The sequence below is a fragment of the Nannobrachium achirus genome (genome assembly GCF_963921795.1).
Source record: "Nannobrachium achirus genome assembly, chromosome: 9".
Taxonomy (NCBI): Eukaryota; Metazoa; Chordata; class Actinopteri; order Myctophiformes; family Myctophidae; genus Nannobrachium; species Nannobrachium achirus.
The window spans coordinates 42,749,380-42,774,512 of record NC_137818.1 but is presented as its reverse complement, the minus strand read 5'-3'; the positions used below and the strand labels follow the sequence as shown (position 1 = coordinate 42,774,512).

General features: G+C 40.8%; 1 protein-coding gene across 1 annotated transcript; it reads right to left on the bottom strand.

Annotated features, from left to right (window-relative positions):
• Nucleotides 1-1,751: 1,751 nt before the first annotated feature.
• hck (HCK proto-oncogene, Src family tyrosine kinase) lies at nt 1,752-23,469 on the bottom strand. Its single transcript, XM_080732778.1, has 13 exons — nt 23,379-23,469; nt 16,681-16,820; nt 12,684-12,723; nt 10,630-10,729; nt 10,238-10,333; nt 9,939-10,042; nt 9,579-9,728; nt 7,576-7,728; nt 6,696-6,882; nt 5,863-5,935; nt 3,922-4,075; nt 3,009-3,140; nt 1,752-2,048 (listed from the first exon to the last, which is right to left on the bottom strand). The coding sequence occupies exons 2-13, from the start codon at nt 16,810-16,812 to the stop codon at nt 1,846-1,848; spliced, it is 1,524 nt and encodes a 507-aa protein (XP_080588904.1). The 5' UTR covers nt 16,813-16,820; nt 23,379-23,469; the 3' UTR covers nt 1,752-1,845.
• Nucleotides 23,470-25,133: the final 1,664 nt, after the last annotated feature.

Here is a 25,133-nt window from a genome sequence, read left to right as displayed (position 1 = left end):
ATCATCTATGTAAAATACATTCACCAGAGGTCTGGAGTACCAAAAAATATCATCTGATTTTGTTTTTATAGATTTAGGAAAAGAAAAAAGAAAGAAATGGAAATGAAAGAGAAGAAGAGGAGAACCAAGGCCAAAAATAAATTAAAATTAAAATAACAGAAAATATCAGAAGGCCAAAACTCATCATATACTTGCTATATAATTAAATATCCATACACTTAAAGGTAAAATAGCCCGCATGAGAAGATAGCTAAAAGAAATCCCTGCAACCTCTCATCAAAAACCTTCAGACAAAATCAGGCCTCTACACTGTATATTGAAAATTAAATATAGAAAACTTAAATATATTCAAAGTGTTAATAAAACAGGTACAACAAAAGGCACAACGAGGGAATATCGTCAAGATAACAGTGCATGAAAATCCAGAGGTGTTGTACAAATAGAAGAAAAATGCATGTTAAAAATAAGTACTGTACCTTTTTATAGTGAAAATATACTGGATAGTGAAACCTTTAACAAAACAAAAAAAATAAAGAAAGCATATGTTTCCTTTCAGAAAGCAAAAGGCTGTACATTTCTGGAATCGGGACAAAGGCAGCTTTGCTTGCTGAATCGTTGATAATGAAACCATCTGAACGGGCCAAGATGGGGCACACATTTCCAACACAACCCATTTGAATCCTGGTAATTCCTTTTCCTTTGGTGGATGCACAATGTGTGCCAGAGCGTAACGGAAAATCCACTCGTGTCCGTCTGGCTGCTCTCTGACGACCTGTATATTTACATGTCCATGGATGTGGATGTGTATCGGAGCATCTCTGTGCAACAACGGCTTTGTGCAAGATTGTGCGTTCAAAACAATGCGATGCTGAGTATCTGCCTGCAGTTCTGTGTACATTATTGCCATGTCTGTTTGAGAGAGAAAGGGGGAAAGGAGATACAGAGATAGAGAGTTGTGGGGTGCATGTAGGGCTGTCACGATCATGACATTTTAATTGATGATTAATAAATACAAAATATCTTCTGTTTGCCGTTTTTTAACAAACATTGCACAGGGCAGATATAATAACTTAGATATGAAAAGAAATGACTGGCAACAACCATCAAATCAATAAATAATATACTATGGGCAATAGGCAGGACAGGATTTTCATGGAGACCATGAAGGCAATGGCTGCCAGAGCCCCTCTGTTTGGCCTTATGCCCTTCAAATGCCACGAGGCCAGAGTGGCATTGATGCCACTGTGGCCCAGGATCCCAGCTCATTTCATTTTTTCTCCTTTGCTGCTTTCCTGTCAATATGTTTGTCTTGTTGAGATTCTGAATTCTGAAATAGAAAGCTGTATTTCTTTATTTCACTGATAGGTATCTACAGTATGTATTTAAAATGAAATCATCCTTAACCTTTAAACTCAGGCCTTTGTAACTTTCCAAAAAATAAATAAATGATAAAACCAAAGGCCAAGTGACCTTGCCCCTAAAACGATTAATGCCAGGCCTAGCAATAGGCAATTTTTAATCATTTTATACTTTCAGTTATTATTTGTATTGTGTAATGTACATAGCCGAACTACAAGCGCATTGCGAGGCGTTGTGAGCTTGCTTCTTTTAATATATGAAACATTAATTCATACAAATGAATGGAAACGATTCTGACGATTATGCAACAATAATTGTGATTATCAAAAATAATTTAAATCAGCCGATTTTGTAATAATTGTGACAGGCACTATGCATGTCAATCTGTGTCCTATGTTATGAACCCATTATGAATTATTGAACGCCACAGTGCTGTAAAATAAATACTTTGATGTGCCTAGGTGTGTTAATGTTAATGTTGACATCTCATGGCTGTTGCTGGTACTGGCTCTCTGTGGCCGTGTAGAAATCTTCCAGGACACTCTGCAGGTATTCAAAGGTGGGCCGGTCCTCGGGTTTGTTCTTCCAACATTCCATCATGATGTTGTAGAGCTCCTGGGGACAGCATTCCAGCTTCTGCATGCGGTACCCTTTCTCCAGCGCACGTATCACCTCTGGGTTGGTCATCCCTGGAGAGAGGAACACATTACTGGGTAAGCTGGATGTTCCTTACAAGTTGTGCAAGTTAACCCATTTAGAACGGGTACACATTATTGTGTATCATTATTTTATGCTTTAACTGAGTGCCGCGCTGCTAGCTTGTAGATCTGCTATTTTTGAAAAATCGTGAAAATTTGAATTTTGACCCAATTCTATAAGTGTCTTCTGAATCCTTCTAAGGTTTTTTGAAAAACCTTATATGTTTCTATGTCAGCAATCTGGCTAGCCATCGTCAAAGAAAAGGTCCTTTTCACTTAAATGGAGAAAAAGTCTGTTCTTGAGAGACTACTATGTCAGTGGTTCTCAAACCTTTTCATGTGAAGGACCCCCAAACTGATATTTATTTGGCCACATTTAGTTCCAGGGACCCCCCAGAAGCAACATTTGAGTTACAAACGTTTGCTTTAAAAATACATATATTCAAAGATTTGCACACATTTTCACGACTTTTTCAAAAATAGCAGATCTACAAGCTTGCAGCGGGGCACTCGGTGCCGCGCTGTGAGCTTGTACAGTATATCTGCTATTTTTCAATAGCTAAAGCATTCAATAATCCAAGCCTAAATGAGTCTAACTATTGGCTTTGTAACCAGAGCAATTGACATTACTTTTGGTTGGCAAACCATTTCAAGTGATTCTGGGAAAGTTCTGCTCTAACAGTACAGTGGATGCAGATAGGACATAGAGGAAGACCAGATCCAAAAGCAAGACATTAAGATTTAATTAACATTTTATAAAACATAACAAAACACATAGAAAACCTACAATGTCACAATATCATCCATTTTCTGTGGTTGTGTGATGAGTTCACATGGCTGTGAGCATGCCCCCAAAAAGTTTAACTTTAGGCATAAGGGTTAAGGCAAGATATGGCCCAATGACTTTTCAACTTTATTCTGATGTGATATTGAACTGTGCATTGTCCTGACCTGGGTATGGCGTGCGTCCATAGCTGATAATCTCAGTCAGCAGGATGCCAAAGGACCACACGTCTGATTTAATGCTGAAGGAGCCGTAGTTGATGGCCTCAGGGGCGGTCCACTTAATGGGGAACTTGGCTCCTGTTTAAAAATGAGTGGAAAATGAGTTAAATCAATAACAATTTTGCATGTAATAATACTGCATCTCGGTTTGTTTGCGCCTGTTTATCATTCTTTTAAGTGTGTACGAACAAAACTGAAAAGCAATAAAAAGCATTAATAAAGCATAAAAAAGTCCTGGTTTCCATTGCATTCCACTCACTCACTCACGCACGCACGCAGGCACTCACTCACTAACCCTAACCCTCACTTTCATTAAGACTCACGTTTCACTAAAACATCAGTAAATTCTATGTCATCACTAATTGTAGCTAGAATCCGCCCATCACTCGTTCATTCTTTCAGCTTTTGTTCAGCTCTCAGGGATTAGTTCTCCATCACCACTGCATGTTTACAAAACACTGTTATGTAACAGTGTCAGGTGTATGTCTCCCCCAAACATATCCAGCTGTAGCAGAACCTTTTGCAATTCCATTGCATCCCATACATACATAGATAATAGTGCTAAACAATCTAAATCCAAGCGAGGAGAGGCACTGCTGACTGAAAAATAAGAAATGTGGTAAGATATAGCCTGTTGCTGTTTTGACTTGCTGTAGATCCCCATACAAGACATGTATTTTTGCATTATCACTAAATTGTGTATTTTGTTAGCCTAGCTGTCCGTTGTCGTAATAATGTCAAACACAGAAGGATACATTTACAATGCAAAAAGCATGAAGACATAATTGTAGGCACTGTTAACAGCTGCACCTTTAAATAAATGAATCTCCAGCGTGCATGAATAGTGCTATCATCTCACCTTCCCTCGCAGTGTATTCATTGTCCTCAATGATTCTGGCAAGGCCAAAGTCAGCGATTTTGCAGACTAAAGCCTTGTTCACCAGAATATTGGCAGCTCTCAGGTCTCTGTGGATATAGTTCCTCTGCTCGATGTAGGCCATACCCTCAGCAGTCTAGGAGAAAAGAGACATCATCAATAGAATTGGCAATGGGCAACACAACCATTCATGTACATGTACTGTATATTGTAACAGTCGCTCTGTTTCATTTCACTGTCTGCCACAAAAGGCTTCTCTGCCAACTACTTTCTCAACACAGAAATAAATGACATCAAAAACGATTCCAGTTTAAGTAAAATCATTTCTCATAACACTATACCAGCCGTACAAAACTATATTAGCAAATACAAATTATAACCACATGTATAAGGACACTAGACAGTCAATCTCTACAACAATGTCTCTCTCAACCACTTTCCCCTCTCTGAACTTGGTTTCATACACTCTACTATCGAAATTGCCAAATAATCTAAAAAGATGAAACACTGTACAATCCTGAGTGTCATGTAAAACATTGACCTGCAAATGTAGACCTGCATGTACTATGATGTATGGAGTGTGAGTGTGCTTGGTTTGACCTACACAGATTAAGACTTTCAAAGGATGAATATTGGCCTGGCCATTTCTCTCCATCAGATGTTTCTGTTTAATGATTTCATATGGCTATCTGACCTGGTCCTCCTCAGTATCTTATGACATTAGTTCACATCACTGCTACAGTCACTAATGCTGGTCATAGTCGTGATAAATTGTGAGTAAGTGGACTTTTAATAACCAATATGCTCCTTAAGAGCGAGCAGCGGTTACTCAATAGTCATCCACGTTTAAACATAACTTGAACTCCTCTTTCACTTCCTCTATTTTTGTCTCTCTCTCACACACGCGCGGCAGGCGCGCATGCACGCACACACGCACACAGGATTATCAAGAGCAATCTGTCTGTGCCTATCTAACCATCATCTGAATAATTTAACATATATTCTGTCAGGCTAGATTTAAATCAGAACAGGCTGAGCCACGTGCTTTCTTCCTCTTCCCTTGTCTTTAAATGGCTTTTGAAAACAACCTTTCTTTGATCTTCACCTAAAACTCCAGTATGTTACCATCGCCTTTGTTCAGTCTCTCTCAACTGAGGTCAGTTCCCAAAATTGAATAAGCAGCATTGCATTATTAAACTTTGGCCATTGTGCAACATCTCACTAAACCCACTTGTGGCTCCTACTGTAAAGGTGGTTGCACACTGCTGCGTTTTTCGTTGCGAAATGCGTTTTTCAGGGCAAGGAGAGAGAGAGAAACGGGCGGCAGTGTGCAAACGTGACTGACATAACGTGAGGTTGATTTTTTTATTCACACGCTCCGAAATTCACTCCGATATTCGGCCCGAAAAACGCAGCAGTGTGCAACCAGCTTCAGTCACTGGTTTAGACAGTCTGCTCTTGTTCACTCTCCTATTTTAATATCTAATTGAAGACCTCCTGACATGTGAGTTAAGGATGCAAATACACAATAGCCACAGGCATGTGGTCATTGAAATGTATCAGACATCTCTACTGTACAAAACACCATGTGAGACACAGTGCCAACAACAGTCTCTTTAATCCTTAGAATTACAGAAACGATTGCCGCAAATTCCCCTAAAGCCAACAGTGAATAAATTAATCCACGCTCACTCAAACACTCTTGCTCTTACAAAAACGGGCCACTGAATTCAAGAGCTGTGATTTGAATATTGAAATACATCCCACAATAGGGAAGAAATGCACTGGCAGGGAACAAAAGCTCTGCCGACACAGACAGAGACAGTGCACACACCCAACAGAAACAGGAAATATATAAGCAACCTGCCATTGTTTGGAGTGAATGAGCAGTTAGTAGAGCACATGAGACTGGCAGAAGCTCACCTGGGCAGCGAAGTCAATAAGCTTGGGCAGCTGGATGCGGTTGCCCTCGTCACTCTTTAGGAAGTCCAGTAAACTACCTGTAAATAAATGACAAAATGAACAGTATTACATACCAATCTTTCTCTGGGATAAATGCAAGTTGTGTCTGTACACAGGGCATTGTCACACAAATAATTCATACAATTGGCATTGAACAACACACAACCATATACATAAAAATTTAATTTCTGTTTTATTCTTTAGGCTTTCTAGGCATAATTCATTATTTGAAAATGTTGGAAGATGCATGAAAAGTTTTCAACCAATAGATACATTTAACATTTATATAGATCAGGGGTTTTCAAAGTGGGTGACGGGGCACCCTGGGGTGCCGCGGCGGCAGTCCAGGGGTGCCGCGAGGTAATTTGTTAATATTTGGAATTTATTTGGACACTTATATTATTTGGATATTTTAAACTTGAAGTACAAAGTTATTTCCAGTCAGTTCTAACCAAAATGGCTATTATCTCAAGTTTTCCTCGCAACATAATCACTAAAATACCGTCACTGTCGGGCAGAAACCTCGTATCTCCAAGTTTCAAATGTGTACGTCTTTTGGTAAAGCAAAGCCCTGCTTCATCATACAAGACTGTCGCACAAAACTAGTGAAAACAGCCGATCTACAAGCACACAACGCTTCACGGTGCGAGATGTTGTGTGCTTGTAGATCTGCTGTTTTCACTAGTTTAGTACATTTTATAGATGATAAATACAAAGTTTTGACACGCACACGCACGCACGCACGCACGCACGCACGCACGCACGCACGCACACACGCACGCACACACACACACACACCTTTCTGCATGAACTCTGTGATGATGTAGATGGGCTCCTCCTTGGTGACCACGGCGTTGAGGCGGACCAGCTTGTCGTGCTGCAGGGTCTTCATCAGGTTGGCCTCGCCCAGGAAGGCTTCCAGGGACATGGTGCCAGGCTTCAAGGTCTTCACCGCCACCTTGGTGTGTTTATTGTAAGTAGCTGAGAACGGGAGAATATTCACATGGTCATTTTACTCTTATGTCATACTTAAAAAGAAAATCTGTGGGAGTAGTAGCAAAAAGTATGCAGATTATCACATTTGGGTTTACATTTTTACATCATGTCAAATATCACATTTCAGTCCATACAAATTCCAAAATATGTGTTCATGGTCAGCATCCATGTATCCACATAACCTCCAGCATGGTTGTTTCTCTGCTTTCAATATTCGTCTGATCTTTGGAGTTATGAAATATCTAGCGTTCTTCCAGCAAAATTTCCTCCACATTATAGAGCTTGTGGCCGTGCACTGTGTCTTACAAATATTATACCAGTCCTCCTCGGCAATCTGCACCCCAAGTCCTGCTTTCCATTTCTCTTTGACATATAAGGTAGAGGAAATCCAGACAGGATCTCTTTTAATTTCCAGATTTATAGGTATGTAATTAGCGTCATATAATTTGTCCCTTTCTTTCGTTATATTTACCCCTATATATTTAATCATTTTTGAATCCCAGTTGAGTTTATATCTTTCTCTAATTGCTGGTGTAGGGGTATAGTTTTCATGACGTTAAGGTTATACCCTGAGTATCGACCACAGTGAAGATGAAGAATCATGGATGTAATTTTTTTTCTACATGACTTTGACTCTAAATAACTTACATTTGTTAGTGCAAAATGCATTTGACTCACCCAGCCAAACTTCGCCAAACTGCCCCGCCCCCAGCCTCTTATCCAGTTTGAGGGACTCTCTCGGGATCTCCCAGGCATCTTTCTCCCAGGGTTTCTGCGGCTTGGGGCTGATGCAGGGGGTTGTTAGGGATTGGCAGAGACCATCTGACTGCTCTGGAGCAGGTGGACAAAGATAAACACATTATTAATTGTATTTGAGGTCAGAGTGTCTATTTTGTCATTCAGGCCATAAAAAATAATTCTCAAAAATATCCCATATTTTTTATGTAAAGCATGTTGAACTGCATTTCATGTCATGAAATGGAACTTAGTTCAATGCAAATCCAATATTCAGCCCTCACAAGTAGAACTGTGGAGTCCCATTTGCCCAGCAGAGGGTGCTGTGTATCAGTCTAGCCAGGGGTGTCAAACTCATTTCAAAGGTGACTTGATAAGGTCCAGGACCAGTGCACAGATGCACATACTGTACTCACGTGCATTCACTTATGCTGCACGTTTTGGGGATACATGACCCATAGTCTCGCGTAGCCAGACAACTATTCTACCATCTCCGAATGCTATATAGACTCTGGAACTACAACTCCTGAACGGCGAGTAATGGAAGATGGCATTTCCGTTCATGAAAATATCATATTCATTTCTGCAGCAAGCTAAATATGCTTAGATGATTTTTATTTATATTTCGATAAATGTACGCAATGTTAAAAATGAAACAGAAGTGGGGAGGAGGCTTCACTTCCGCTTTAACCGGGCACTCATCATAAGAACTTCTGTCCCCAAGACTGTATGACGGGAGCATTTGCAAATTGCGGAGTCAACAGTCTGGCCACGCGAGACTACATGACCCATGACACCCAAACTTCCTCCCTAGTCCCTACACGCACATCCATGGTATAGTGGTGTCTGGGGAAATGGGTATACTATTCTAAAATTCAAGGTGGTTCAAACTGTATAGTAGCAGTACCCTGTGTAAAAAAGAAAGGTGACTGAATGCTGCCAAAAATGATTGAATGATGATGAATCTAGTGTTGTGCACACTAGAAGTGATTATGGCCACTGAACAAAGTAGTTATATGACGTGTACCTTCTTCAACGTACCGTATGTATACCCTGGCCTGCACTACACCACTGTACATACATGCTCTATGTCTTTGAGCAAGGCTTTATGAGCCTACTCAGTGTGTTGTCTGGAGGTGTGGTTCAATTGTGACCGGATGTGTTGCTTTATTATTTCTTAAGACTTAGACGTAGATAACGAGCAAATGAGGAATTTCTACTTCCTTTGTAAATGTATATTGGGCCGCCTCCTTTAAATTATTTTCCGTTTCTCTATTTGGTGTGTGCATGTGTGGGTATGTGTGTGTGTGTGTGTGTGTGTGTGTGTGTGTGTGTGTGTGTGTGTGTGTGTGTGTGTGTGTGTGTGTGTGTGTGTGTGTGTGCATGTGCGTGTGTTAAGGCTGGGCAATATATAAAAAATGTATCGATATGGAGGTATCAACATGCAAGGTATACATAACAACGAAGATGGCTTGAAATGAGGTATTGGTGTATGTGTCAAATTAATTAACATGTAGCACATGCAAAAAAGCAGTCCATCTGTAACCAATTGTGGTTATTAAAAAAAAAAACTACCTAACCCTTCTATGTGTACTGTGTGGTGTGCATGCATGGATATGCTATTCATTATCTGGGTTAGGAAGGCAGTGGACCTAAAGCAGAAAAAACATTAAAAACTATATAATGCAATTGTTTTTATTAATATCGTGAGTAATATCGATATCGAGGTATTCAACAACGTTATCAAATTTCGAAGGTTTTCCTAATATCGCCCAGCCTTAGCGTGTGTGTATCTGTGCGCGTGTGTGTGCGGGCATGTGTGCTCTTGTAGGGGGCTAAGAGATTAGCTTTCCACACAAAACAAACCAAGGAGAGGTGGATTACAGCTTTAGAGTTGAGGTAACAGACTCATACAGCAGCTAGAGACCTGCACTGATGGAACTCACTCTTGTAATGGCTGACCAGGTCCTGCAGGGAGGTGAAGGTGATACGAGGGGAGATGTAGAAGCCTCCGTTGTCCAACGTGCGGATCTTATAATGCTTAGTTGTTTCTCCGCTCTGGGCATCAGAGTCCCTGACCGACAGGGAGTAGCTGCCTGTGGACGGACGGAGAGGATAGTTACTACAGGGATCAAAGAAGGTTTCTGTTTATTTCCACCAGGGCCTTTTTTATCATCGTGTCTAAACACAAATATGAATTATAGACAGACACCCCTGATCCACAGATGGCACTTTGTTTTTATTTCTTCTGGTTGATGCACTCATAGTCAGTGCTGATACGTTGATGTGCTGATGTGTCGTCTTACCTACAGTGGTCTCACTGTCTCTGATCATGAAGGAACCCATTTTGTTTCCAGAGGCCAGTAGCTGCCTCTCTGCATCCTTCCTGCTTACACCCTTAAAGAACCACCTGAACCACAACAAACGGGCTTCAATCAATCAATGAATCAATCAATGTCATAATGTACACAATCATATCTAGTTAATTATTAATTAACCGTCCAACCAACCAACCAATAAATATCCCCAAGCTTTTTGCCCAGACAGTGATGTGCACAGAACACATAGGCTACATTATAACAGTCATATAGTGAGTACTACTTACTCTTCTGTTTCCAAAGTGTCTTTGGCCACATAATTACTGGGGATGAAGCCCTCCTGACTGGTACTTATTAACATAGCCTTCCACCATTCCCCTGATCTGCATAGAGAGAGAGAGGGTGGGAGGGAGGGAGAGAGAGAGAGGGTGGGAGGGAGGGAGAGAGAGAGAGAGAGGGTGGGAGGGAGGGAGAGAGAGAGAGAGGGTGGGAGGGAGGGAGAGAGAGAGAGGGTGGGAGGGAGGGAGAGAGAGAGAGAGGGTGGGAGGGAGGGAGAGAGAGAGAGAGAGAGAGAGAGAGAGAGAGAGGTGAATTAAATTCTGCCAGACAGCAATGATACTGTATATTTTATAAATGGAAATCCCAGTAAACACTCAAATGGAAAATGCGTGGCACTCACTCCTGTAAGATTTTGAGTTTGTCTCCCTTCTTGAAGCCCAGGTCTCCATCGTGCAGGGCCTCATAGTCATAGAGTGCGATCGCAATGAAATCTCCTGCAGCTGCAGGGGGGGATGATGGGACACATGAAAGAGAGTCGTCAATGGCCTCATTATGAAACACTAATGGATGGGCTAAATGGATGGCTTAAATGCAGAGGATTTGTGTAAATGTACTGGGCAATGCACTTTAAGGTGCTGTAACTGATATTCTTTGATAAAAACTAAAAAATATATATATTAAAAAGTTAAGGCTCAGTATTCTGAATCATTCAATCAAAACTTTATTACAGCCGAAGCCAAAGGTAGACAAACAAACAGTTAAAACACAATAAAAATTCCTTAAGACAAAAAAAGATCTAAAAAAGAACAAATAAAAACATCTATAAAAGACACTCATACCAATGTCTCCACATATGAGAGTGGTATCTTACAGAGCTATACTTTGGATTGATCAACATGTTAATCCCCTCATTATGAGACCCATCAAGTCTACTTTTAAAGCTAAACATAAGGTTTCTCAGGAGAGCCTGGAAGGTGGTGAGACCTGAGTCACAAAACGCTACCTTAAGCTTGCGCATACTCTCTGTTTTATAGTTCACCCATAGTGAACTATAAAATATTGCTATAGTGGTACAGTATAGCTATATGTGGGAGCCAACCCAGGCCTGCTAGGACGGGAAAGAGGTGCACCTCCTATAGACACATTGCAGGGCGACAGTGGAGCTAGCAACACTGAAGAGATCAAGGCCCTGATGTTGGACAGGACTGAGTGGAGGGCAGTCCCAAGTTGGTGTCGGCTAGTCCGCACTCTTGCATCGCATAGTGTTCATTCAGTAACAGGGGTTTTTCCATCTCTCTAGCACTGTTACAGTTCCAATTTCGTGTGTTAATTAATTTGTTTCATCACTTTCACCAATTTCACTTGTTTATCATGGTTGCCTATCCTGTATGAGTTCTCTCTCCGACATGGGTGAGCAATATGTGGCCATCACCACATATTGGTGAGGCCGTGTGTATGCATGTAGCATGTACAGTATGTGGTTGGGGTGTGAATATGGTTCAAAGACCACACGTCCCTTCCTTTTCTCAATTTCGCAAATCGCTACACTCATGTCATCAACATGGATCTGTCCCATATAGCGCCACCATCAGGCCGATTTCTTCAAACACATTGTTGGACACTGCTCCTACAGATTTTGCCCTAAAATCACGCAAATCTGTACACAGTATGTCTACACTCATCTCATCAACATGGATCTGTCCCATATAGCACCACCATCAGGCCGATTTTTTTCAAACACATTTTTGGACACTGCTCCTACACATTTTGGCATAAAATCACGCTGCGACCTGATGGTCGCTTATCTCCCGATTAGGGAGTCTTACTGGTATTTTTATGATGTAATTGTGGGAATGCGCAATTATAAGCCAATCAAATTAATTGACTGTACTTAGACTACTTACTGTACTGGTCAGCTGTTGTTGGGGGGGTGAGGGGCAGATTACACTGTGACATGAGTTTCAGACTATTTCAGACTGTTTTCAGAGAGACCACGTGACCTACTGTATCATACTATTATAATTTCGGGGGGTGTCAGCGGGCCTTTAAGCTTGTATGGACACTGTAGTGACTGATTTGTGTATAGACATAAGCACTTGCTTGAGGGTAGGGTGGGTCGATAAATACAAGCAAGGCCAGGCCTGGGCCACTGGCATAGTGTCCAGACAACTAGGCTGGTAATCCGGCCTGACAGCGTATCGAGGGTTCGAGTCCCGATCTCGACGGCATTCGCTGCGTGTCACCCCCCCATCTCTTTCCCTATGTACTGTCAACCCACTGTATGTGTATACCTATCAATAAAAGCATAAAAAGACCCCAAAATATCTTTAAAAAAGCTGGAAAAACAGAGGTTGTGAGAACTTGAAAAAACATTCTCTCTGGTACAGGAGCTCAACCAAGATATGTAACGTTTTTTTATTTTGTCAAGATGCAGTGACATTTATTTTTGCTTACCATCATTTGTTACTGTAGGTGGGATAGACTGGGTCTTGCTCTGTACAGAGAAGAAAAAGAGACAAAGAAATATGAGGATAGGGAGAGTAGGGAGAGTGATGGGTTTTAAGGTATCTTTACTGAGTGAAACCTTCAAAGTTGACGCAACCGTAACATTTTGGTCATGGCAGTGCCTAACACTGGTGGTTAACCGAGTAATTCAATAAAAAACTGTTTTCTTACTCAATTAAAGGACACATTTAATAATTAGTCCTACCCTGAAACGATAGACTAAAATGTCACAGTAGTATGAGGAAGCCTGCATAATTATATAAAGCTCTGACTGGCCGGTCTGTTATAGGAAGGGACACAAATAAGGGACAACATCATAATATTTACATACTAGTCTGTATCTAGACAACAATATCAGTTGTTTTTTAACTATATGAAAATTACTTAAAATGAGAAAAGTATGCCGTCAGTATAAATGATACGTAGCCTGCGAAGTTAGTTCAGGAAGGTATACTCGAGAGGTTTACACTGCATTGCAGTTGTATAAGGACACTACTATACACTATTAAACCAGACCCTGCGTCATTCGCTGACGTGGCAGTCAGCTGATCATTTGGCAACTACTTAAGCCTGCCCAGTCTGTCATTCTTCCTGCTGCTCTTGCCTGGACTGTTGCTTGCACTTGCTTGCCCCCACCGCCTCCCCAGCACCACCCCATGGGGGGGTTGTTTATATATCTATATATCTCCCTGCTCCAGGGAGAAAATGTAGCAGAGCCAAATTTTGCTGTTCAAACACTTATTTCCAAAATGTATTGTATGTAACATACAGTATTTACTGCTTATGAAAATGCCAAATTATATCAGACGAATGAATGTTTTTTAAAATCATCTGCTGCTCTATCTTTAATGACAGGTTATCTCTGAACCTCAAAATGTTTGCGATCGTTTGTTGTGTTTGACTATGCCCTACTTCTTTAGCTATCAAAAGACTTACTGTATGTACGTCATGAACAATAAACTTGATTCCTATTTTGAATGTGAACAATTTGGAAAGAGGAAGCACTTTCCTGTGACATTGGCTTACTAACTGGTTTCTCTTAGGGACCAGAAAAAAAGAATGACTTCACCCATTTTCAACCTATCTTCATATAATTGGTCCTCACTAATGCTCATGATAAAATGGTTAAAATGACCTGAACCTGTGACCTGACAATGTGATGTCACAACAGGTCAGCTATTGACATTGAGGCGTTTCCTACTCACTGACTGACTGACAGACTGGCTCACTTGATTGAATTTGTGTTTCACACTGGTTTTGCATCTCGGGTGTTACACTAGTCGATTGGTTACACAAATGGGTCTCAAACCAATTAATTTTAAGGACCCCATGAATAAAATGATTGTAAAAGATGTCCAGTTTACACCAGTAATCTTATCAGAATAGAATACTTCTGCAACTGTGTTATTAAATGCATGGAAGAAGGTCAGTCCAAAATGAAATATATATCAATGTTATACCAAAACATCACCATTTCTGTGTACCGTAGGTAGGCAGTGCTTGCCATTCCAACATGGGTGCAAGAAGCTACTTAAATCAACCATGATAGTATAGCCACATCTAGGCACATCTTGAATTAGATAGCCAAGTTACGTCCAATTAAGCTAAATACCAGGAATAGTTGCCTGGCTCCAGCCCATAGACCCGCCCACTCTCTGAGCGGACTGCTTCTCTTGGTCTGGTGTTGCGTAATGAACCTAGAGTTACACTGGTCTGAGGCAAGACCAGGCGGAGCCTCGGAGGAGGGGGTGGGTCTAACGAGACAAGCAAATCAGCAGAAACAGAAAATCAACAGTAACAGTGGAGGGAGGGGGAGCTCAGCCAGAGCCCTTAATTGCTCCCTTTGAACTTCAAAGGGGTTGTGCACTAAGGTAATTGATTGGGCCATAAAAGTGTCAAGTCCTCGTTAGTGATCTCTCTAATCAATGAAAGCATCAAAGACAACGACCTGTTTGATGCCTGTCATAGAGGGGAGGGGGAGGGGGGTAATGTTTTTGTGTACACACAAGTCAAACACGACCCCCCCACCAATCCCCTCCCCTTTGACATCGCTTACAATGGGGACAATGTCAGACTCAAGCTCCAGCTGAAATCAGGCTACAAGAATAGGCCTCGTAGGTGCAACCAACCTGAGCCTACATTGAATGATAGAAATGCTCTTTAATTTGTTTTAGTACCTATTAACTCTGTCGGAAACACTTTGGGATCTGAAACCATTGCTTGCAGAAATAATGTCTTGAATATTGAAGGAAGAGTCATGAGACATTTACAAAGCTAAAGACCAAATGCCTTATGTTTCTCCACAGCAGCGACAATGTTTTTGACAATAGCTGCAGAGGTAATAATGAAAAAGGCATAAGGACACAAAGCTGGGTGCAGAACAGAGAGCGAGCCAGACAGAAACACTGCCTTTAAAAATAGAAGCACACACAAATCCTCAGCATATCTGCGTAACAAGGGGAGGTGGGTCTCAGATCAGCTTTTACTGCTGCCATTTTAACCCATTTAGGCCTAGAATTATTGAGTTCTTTAACCAGTGAAAAATAGCAGATATACAAGCTCACAGCGCGGCACCGAGTGTCGCGCTGCGAGCTTGTAGATCTGCTATTTTTGAAAAAGTCGTGAAAATGTGTACAAATCTTTGAATATATGTATTTTCAAAGTGAACGTTTGAAACTCAAATTTTGCTTCTGGGTGGTCCCTGGAACTAAATATTTTGAGATGGGGGTCCGTGGCCAAATACATGTCATTTTGGGGGTCCTTCACATAAAAAGGTTTGAGCACCACTGACATAGTAGTCTCTCAAGAACAGACTAACTGAGCAGTTAAGTGAAAAGGATAGCCAGATTGCTGACATAGAAACACAGGTTTTTCAAAAAAATCTTAGTAGGATTCAAAAGACACTTATAGAATCGGGTCAAAATTCAAATTTTCACGATTTTTCAAAAATAGCAGATCTACAAGCTCGCAGCGCGGCACCGAGCTTGTATATCTGCTATTTTTCAATAGTTAAAGCATAAAATAATGATACACAATAATGTGTACACCCGTTCTGAATGGGTAATCACAAGTCCCCTTTTGTGCCCTATTTGGTTCTGCTTCTGTGTCACTTCCTCTTTCACACCTCACAGAGAATGAGAAACAGTTACTGCTGTCAGCACACAGGAAGCAGTGACCAATGAGACACTTAAAACAATGCAGCAATTACACTACAGCGTTTTCACCCCCGGCACAGATCAGAGTCTGGTTATTATGCAAAGTAACAACAGGCCCACGGGGGACACAAGTCATACGTACTGTACACATCTCAACGTTTTAGGGAAGCCAGCTTTTACTTGTCATGTCGGGGCCGTCATGCTCTTTGTGTTTTTGGCTGATCTGTGTTTTCTTCCTACTTTTCCTTCCTTTATCCTAGTCCAGGGGTCTTCAACAGTGGATTCGGGACCCCTAGGGGGTACTCAGAGTTAACACAGGGTGTCCTCCAAATCTTCGTATGATAGAAGCTTTTTTTTCTCCTTTTTTATATTAACCACTTGAACCCTAGTAGTGTCCAAATTCTGAGAACTGTAGCCAAAAATAGCACATCTACAAGCTCGCAACGCCTCGCGCTGCGAGGCGGTGAGAGCTTGTGGTTCAAGTGGTTAAATATCTGAAAACACACATTGACATGAATCCAAAATACACTGATGATTGTGTTGTCAAATGATGAAACTATTATGGAATTTATTAACAGGTTGGTCCCTGCTTCATCTCTCTCTCAACTAAGGGGTCCTTGGCCTGAAAACGTTGAAGACCCCTGTCCTGGTCTAACTTCTTTCTGACACGCTCGATTCTTTCTTTCTTTCGTTCTGCATAATTTCTTTCTTTGTAGCTCTGGATTCCTACCATCCTTTCCTCCTCATTTTCTCTCTCTCTGCTCATGAACACCATGGTCAGTTTCACTTACAGCTTTGGTTGCAGAGTTCCCAGTCGTGGGGTCTTTGGTGTAGTGGGGGGTCTGAGCTCGGTTCTGGGACTCTTCCATGGCCAAACCTTTGCCGACAGGCTCCTGCTGCTCCTTGGAGCCCACACACCCCATGGTGAGTTCTGCGGACAGACAGAGGACATGAGAGCGGGTGTTTGTGTTTGCTGTTGTTGTCCCTATAAAGAGATTTCACCTTGGTGGCACATGTTCTGTTGAGAAATATGATTCATCAAAGTGCTTTTGTATCATGTTTTACATACTTTTTTCTTGGGAAAATTTGTGTTCCGAACACAAAACAATTACCTAGTAGTACATTTTCAACTATTACACCATTGTGGTCTATCTTAGGCTTATTTACTATAGCCTGGCATTAGCCAGACTGATAATGTGGATTCACTCACACGTTCCTCCGCGGTATCAGTCTGGCCTTCGGCCCATAGGAAATGAGTATGAGAAATCAGAAAATGACCAGGCCAATCAGTGGATGTGTTTCAATTGAACAGTGTGGCACAGTCACTGAATGGCCATGATTTTCTAATTTCTCATACTCGCTCCCTATGGGCCGATGTCCAGACTGATACCGAGGAGTAATGTGTGAGTGAATCCATGTTATCATTCTGGCTAATGACAGGCTAGGAACTACATATACAGCAAAAGATATAGAACAATTGCCTTGTAATAGCCTCTGTCCACATGATCCTCTTTTTACTTTATAGTCTTTATTATAGCAACATATAGCCCATGTGATTTAACCACTAAGTCCCCTCAAGTGCAAAGGCAGCCAAATAAGACAATAAAGACATGTTACATCTGAGAATAGCTACTGTTAGGCAACATCTCTTCCTGGTGACAACAATGAATGAAGTGTGGTTTGCATGTATCCACTCACAGTAAAAACATCACAGCAAAAACTCATACAGACGAAAACCCTATTCATTTGTAAACTCTATGGAGCACTTTGTTGTTTCTCATTGTCATTCACACTGTGTGTGAATGCATGTGTGTGTCTATATTAGCATGTATGTCTATGTGTGCATTCATAAGGAAAAGGGGATGAAACATTGAGGAGAGATGGAAACCAGACATGGATTGATAGGGTAAGAACAGAGCGGGAGTGTGTTGGGAGCGATGAGGCCAGTTTATATGGCTCATTATGGCTGACATATACGGTAGATGAGAGCAGGAAAGAGACCAAAAGGAGCAGAAAAAGAGTGTGAGAAATGGTTCACAGCCTCTTTTCCACTGACATGGCCCAACAGCGTATCAAAAAAGCATCCCGCTACGGGCAGTGGAGACGCCCTTATACTCTATAGAGACGCCCCTACTGTTAGGCTACTGTTAAAGCCTGCACTTGACACTTTGTGCTGTGCTCAAAATAAACTTGACACTTTGTACTGTGAAGGCCTCTCATTTTATTTATCTTCTATGCTGGGTGTTTTTTAATGGGTTGGCATTGTACAAAAAATAAATTAGAATTTGTGAAAACAGCTCACAACACACGTTTTGAAAAGTTTTTTTCACTACTAGAAAATGCAGACACATAACTGTTTATTTACAACAGCCAAAAATGTAATACATTTGTAAAACATGGGCTGTAGGAAACAATTAAGGGAACCATGAAATGTGAATTAACATTCATACTCACTAGTTGCATTTCCATAAAGCTTATTCGAATTCGCCTTTACTTTAACATTAAAACCCGAACTACTGTCATGCTCAAGATAACTTATAACGCGTCAGGTTTTATTGTTAAAGTAACGCGCTACGTGCCTGACAGAGATGATCTCTGCCATCGCCGCCATCTTTAAACTAGTTGTTGACAAGGCAACAGGCTTTGGCCAATCAGAGGCAAGCGGGATGCGGGATGCTTTTTTGATACGCGCGGCCCAACACCACACCACTCTACACTGCCCACTTGTCCAGGTTTTCCACTACAAGGACCTGGGTAGAGTGGTGTGAAAGTGGTACTAAACGTGGTACTAAAAATGTATCCAATACAGAGTAGGTCTGAGCTGGGCCAAACACATCATAATGACTGATCACTCACTGACTTTTCATTTAGCCCTCCAGGATGTAGTTGTAATACATGAATCATGATAATAGATTATAATGTGTTAAAACCACTATTATAATCTATTATAGAGTATTATACTGTAGTTATCATAGTAATACATTAATACTTTATATTGTATTATAATCACAGTTATAATCCATTATAGTGTATTATAATTAAGATAGTTGTAATACAAATTTATATTGTATTATAATCACAGTTAAAAGGGTCAATTTGTTTCTTACCGATAGGGGTACTTTTGTGTAATGGAAAATGTAGATATTTTTATGTGGTGTGGGGTAGTGTTGTGTAGTGTGGTGCTAAAGGGGCTTAGAGGCTCAGATCATTGTACATTAAGTGATGGATGTAAACACTGAGTATCAGTTGTATCAATCAGTTAATGTCAAACAATGCTTTCTGATAGTGGGCATAGTGTGGGATTGTTGCCACAACCCCACACTATACAATTCATACTATACATCAACACAACTACACATTACTGATTTAGCCTTTTAAAAATGGAAAGTGTCAGTCAGATAGTATAAAACAAAATACCGGTATATGAAGAAAAAAAATAATTTGTGGCGATACTAAGATAACCTTTTGGAAGTTTGCACAAAACATTATAACAGGCTATATTAATTTTACTATAAATTGTCATTCCGGTTTTCTATTAGTTTTCACAATAGTTAATTTAAACGCAGGTTAAGTGATAGGACAAAATGTCTCACTTGTGTAGTGCACAGGAAGTTTCTGTGTTCTCGCGGTGACCTGATATAAATAATGGTGTAAACCTCTTCACTTCCTGATTCTCTTGTGTCACAGAGGACCCTGTTCCCCTTTGACCAGAATATAAAAAGGGTTGAGTTTTCTTTCCCTTTCTTTTTCTTTTTTTACATGCAGTGATCATAATTTTGATGACGATATATATTTCTGACACATGCTAGTGTCGACTCTGTCGAGTCTGTCGACGCATACAACACTTGAAGACAAATGATCACACATGATGTGTACTTGTCTCTGAGTCTTGCAGAACTGCACCAGTGTTGATTTTGTCGACTAAAACTATGACGAAAAATGTTTGTCGACTGTGTTTTTTTCACTGACGAAAACGAAATAAAAACGAAATAAAAACTAAGCTGTGATGACTAAAACTAAGTCTAAATATATTGACAATTTCATCAACAAAATAAAAACTAGACTAAAACGTTAGGGAGGGACTAGTGGAGAATAGAGTCGTTTTATGTTTGGTTGCTCTCAGGTGTTGCCTGCTGAAAATAGCCGATCTACAAGCTCACAACGCGTCGTGTTATGAGCTTGTAGATCGGCTATTTTCAGCACACAACCAAGTGTAAAATCAGTCATTACGATGCCATCAAGGCCTGCCAAAATACATTTTAGTTGACTAAATCAACTGTAGATTTAGTCGCCTAAAAACATTGTATGATATTTAGTTGACTAAAATTAGACTAAAACTAAATCTTTTCAGGTGACTAAATTATGACAAAAATTAAATGACATTTTATTCAAAAGACTATGACTAAAACTAAATTAAAATCTGCTGTCAAAAACAACATTGAACTGCACTGACCTTATTGTCAACAGAATTACTATCCACTGTCTTAGATCCAATACTGGGATCCCCCTCTAGGGTTCTATACTTCCATCCATTTGCGACACATATGAACATTGCAGAATGTTCCCACATTATGACATGCCTAGATAGGGATGCTAGGATCCATGTGGTTAACGTCCTGTAATGGTCAAATGGAACACTATGACCAATTTGTTAAACCTTTAAAACTCATAAAGGATTATAATTTGTAATCCGAAATAGTAGCTCTGTTTCTCCTGAATGTCCCAAAGGTTTTGCATAGAGGTGAGTGAGTTTTCATGCATTATTTAATTAAATGCTCATTATTGTACTGTGTTTAACTAATTATATGCAGCATGCCAGGCCAGGTGCCTCTAATGGGAAAGGACCTCAAAAGGTCAAAGAACAGTTTATATAAGGATTAAGTGAACATTCATAACAAATACAAATGTTCTGATGATTAGCTTGTTCCGATTGGGCATCCTTTTTACATCACAGTAGAATTGTGAGTGAGAAAGATAATTGCCATTTAAATCTATGTCTGCCCAGACTAATAGTAGGCTACATGTAGTGAATGAAGAAATGTAGTGAATGTGTTTTGTGAGGTCACAGTGATGCCTCTGATCACCTACTTCTAATCAGTTTAGAGTACATGTGGACACTTGTGCTAAATGTCCTAAAATTCCATGAAATATTGCGTTTGGGAGGACATAATGTGCGTCTACGTACGTAGATACACATACGATATTTCTATATCAGTGCATTAATAGTTAATACAAATACAAAAGAGTTTTATCTTCATCTTTCACCACACAATTCAAGAAACCATAGTACAGCATTTACTTTGTGGAAGACGCAAGCGCAGACGCTTGCCGGACACATCAGGTAATGTACCGGTACTCTATTTCAAACTGTTGACAGTGTTTCTCTCTGTGTGTGTGGGTTTGGGTGTGTCTGTGCGGCCTGTATGTTATGTCGCCTTTGTCATCTGCGTTCTGTGTTGTTTGTCGCATTTGTCATTAAATATGTTGCCATGTGCATGATGACCACTATAATTGTAATAATACTAGCCTATAGGCTAGGCTACAACATTGTAAAGCCCCTTCCTCACACTGTTAGAAAAGTACTGTCTGGCACATGTGCTTCTCTGTGCAAATGTCTGGGTGCATCCATACATTACTGTTACATTCACTGGCATATGAACATCAAACTGAGGCTGCAACTTTAGGTTTATGAACTCTGCAATGCTCAAATGACTCACATATTTAGTTGGAAGAGCATTCACTCTGACCACTGCCATAACATCACACAAGTGTGCATGCTCGCGCACGAATGCACACGCATCCGCGCGCACACACACACACGCACAGACGCACGCCACACCACGCACGCACGTACACACACACACACACACACACACACACACACACACACACACACACACACACACACACACACACACACACACACACACACACACACACACACACAGCCTCAGGCTATAGAAGTCACTTTGCATTGTGGAAGGTTACAGAACACAGTAAAATCCTCAGTGTTAATGTAACTCCAAGAGTGTACAAATGTCCTGTCCTTTGCAGTTCCTGTTCCTATTGGTCAATGGTCACATTACACTTAAATTCACACTGAGTATTTGACTATGTACTGCTTATCTAAAGATCTGGAGGGGGGAGGCTGTCTGCATTGTGGGGCTTCTCCAGATAGCACACAGCTGGAATCATTATTGCATACAACATTGCATTATCCTGCCATGACATTCTATGTTATGTCATGTGCTGTAGACCTACCCTTGCACTGAGGGCCTGCTCTGTATCAATGAGTCTATGCAGCGAGTAGCAATGTTGTTGCGGTCAGTACATACTATTCATAGTGTTTGATTCATTATGCTGTATGCTGCTGAACCACCAGGAGGCATCCCTCAGGAGTGTATATCATGTATTTTTTAGTTTGCGTTACAGTATAGGCTAAATAACCCCATATCCTGAGTTATAATATTCAGTTTAAGAAACACATGATTATATGTTTCCTTTGTGCAGGCACACATACTGTATGTCAATAATATTTGGGAGAACATGACTGCAGTGACCAGTGAAGTCCTTCCTCATGCATGCAGGGTTAGCCTAGGGTTAGAGTACATGATAAGTGACATAATAATTTTACAGTGGCTGTGCTTGTGAAAGGGAAACTCATACTCACTTACACAAATAGTCACATTATGATCATTTGAGACAACATTTTAGGCTACATGTCTTCCAACAGTTGTGCCAACAAAAAAACAAACAAGCTAGCCGAACTGAATCTAAAGTAGGATATAACTATTTTTGTTACAGTGCCTTTTAAAGTTAATCTAGGCAATAGGCTACACAAAAAAGATGTCGGCACAGGGTGCACACCATTATAAACAGAAACTAGTATAGTGTACTGATACATAGGGATTCTAAAAATAGCTATGAAATAATACAAGTTGAGCAAAGATGGACAACTCCAGACTAAATTAATCTGGGAAGTATTTTTTTCCCCTTTTTAAAAAAAAAAGTCATCATTTTATAGTTTGACGTGAAAAATAAAAGCTGCTCAAAGTGTGGCCCCAATTAAGCCATTAGGAAAACAGGCTCTTGACTTTTCTCTTGTAGGCTATTGGTATTGATATTGAAGAGTTTATTAGCAGTTTGCAATAGAAAAAAGTACAGTTTCATGACAGCTATAATAGCCTAATTGAGTTTAAAAAAGGCCAGTTGCATTTCTGAATGTGAGAATAGCCTGTCAACTTACTGTAAGTGTCAAACACTTCCTCTTTTTTTAATTTACATCCACATCTGCGTCCTTGTTGTAAATAGCCATAACAAAATGTGAAATGCTAGGATATAGGACATAATGTCATTATAGCCACCCATGGCAAAACAATACATTTTAGCTTATACAATCACCCTATATCCTCCAGAACAGAGGCTAGGCCACTCCCTCCATTGGTCAAACAGGCTAAAAGTAAAGAATACTTGTAGCTATTCAGCTTACCTGGTATCAGCGGACACTTGTTCTGAACGGGCCGTGTTATTGAGCAGCAGCAGGATATTGGTCTTGCTCTCCTCTGTTGTTTTATGCCGGCTCCATGCTGTCCTGTGGGCTGGTTCTCATCTGTTCTCAGTGATGTGTGGACGGTATGAGCACAGCAGAGCACGACAACAGTGCACACTGTCACTGACTGCAGTGCACTTCTTGAATTCCGCGAGGAAGTTGTCGTCCGGACGGTCCTCGCTCGCATCCGAGTGTGACTGAGCCGAGGTGAGAAGAGTGAAAGCGGAACGAGACGTCACGCAGCATCAATCGCACCGCCCGCCGGCCGTGGGGGCGGGGCCGGGGAGGATGGGGTAAGCATGGCATTGGTCACTCATTTTCCCCAGACACACTGGCTTTTTCTTTTTTTCATTTAATCAATTAATGTAGGCTTTTTAAAATGATTTTTTTTTGTTTGTTAACCCTAGTGTGCACAGTACACACACCAAAAATAGCCGATCTATTACAATGTATTGTATTAAGAGCTTGCTGAACTTAGAAAAGGGCGCTCCACGGAGGGTATATAGCCTATCTCCGCCAGGCTGTGTTCGTTGTATAGTGATGTGTCATCCATTCAATAGATTCATTCATTGCCTTGAACGTGAACTTTCACTTCCTTAAACTGCGTTCAAACCTGGATAGCTTGAGTGGCGCAAATCGTGAGATTTGAGATGACACATCGCGAACGATCTGAAAGAGGCGGCGCTAACAGCGCGAAAATACACTTTGGTATCTTCGCCCCCCAGTTGGGGTGACCTTCACTTCACCCCCACTCCACGGTTTTTGGTGGTTATGGTTTTGGGACTCCCTTTTTTCTGGGTGTTTCGCCATGACTAACGGGACATATTTATTTTCCGACACAGACCTGCGCGACCAAAGTGAAGCGATAGACGCGACTAGAAAAGAAGACATGGCTTCAGGTTTTAACACACCATTACGTTCGCACTTTCGTTCATACCCCCGTAGCCAATTAGGCTACGCGACCGAGTATTTCCCGGTGAATCTGTGCGCAAAGGTGGGGGCCGATGGGCAAGGAGGGTTGCGAGCTTATGAGAAACAACTAAAATAAGACCTTAAAACCTGGCGAAAACAGTTGCGTGCATTAGCGGAAGATGACGATAAAGGAAATCATTTAATGGAAAACATTAAATTAACTTCTGAAAAGCATACACGGCCTTAAAACATGGCAAAAACAGTTGCGTGCATTAGCGCAAGATAAGATGAGGATAAAGGAAATCATTAAATGGAAAACATTAAATTAACTTCTGAAAAGGCTTCACCCACCTCCTTCTAAAACGCCTTCTAAAAACTAGTGAACCGCGATCTTGCCACACGTGAATAATTGTGGTTGTAAACAATAACACAGACAATATAAATCCTTGTTGTGGGAAGAAAGGATATCATCATGGCCCCAAATAACTTTTAAATGTCTTGCAATTGGCGACCAGTCTCTTACTAAATCGTCAAGATTACATTACATAACATAATACATAAAAGCTAAGCTATATAACCTCTCCATCATCAGCAATAGTCAGTGGTTCGTGTCCCCCACACTCCCAAGCCCCCACCGTTGCGCACAGATTCACCGGGAAATACTCGGTCGCTTAGGCTACAGGCAAACAGTATGGATCTCTGTTTGAAACTCATTGTCGGAACTCCAAGATCATTGGTACCTAATTTGGTGAGGGGGAAAAGTTCTAATGATTTATGTTTATC

Excerpts from the sequence above, each read along its gene's own strand:
- hck (XM_080732778.1), bottom strand. The coding sequence starts at position 16,812 with ATGGGGTGTGTGGGCTCCAAGGAGCAGCAGGAGCCTGTCGGCAAAGGT. Across the intron at positions 12,724-16,680 it reads GGAACTCTGCAACCAAAGCT|AGCAAGACCCAGTCTATCCC; the intron begins GTAAGTGAAACT and ends TTCTCTGTACAG. Across the intron at positions 6,883-7,575 it reads GTTTGGCGAAGTTTGGCTGG|CTACTTACAATAAACACACC; the intron begins GTGAGTCAAATG and ends TCCCGTTCTCAG.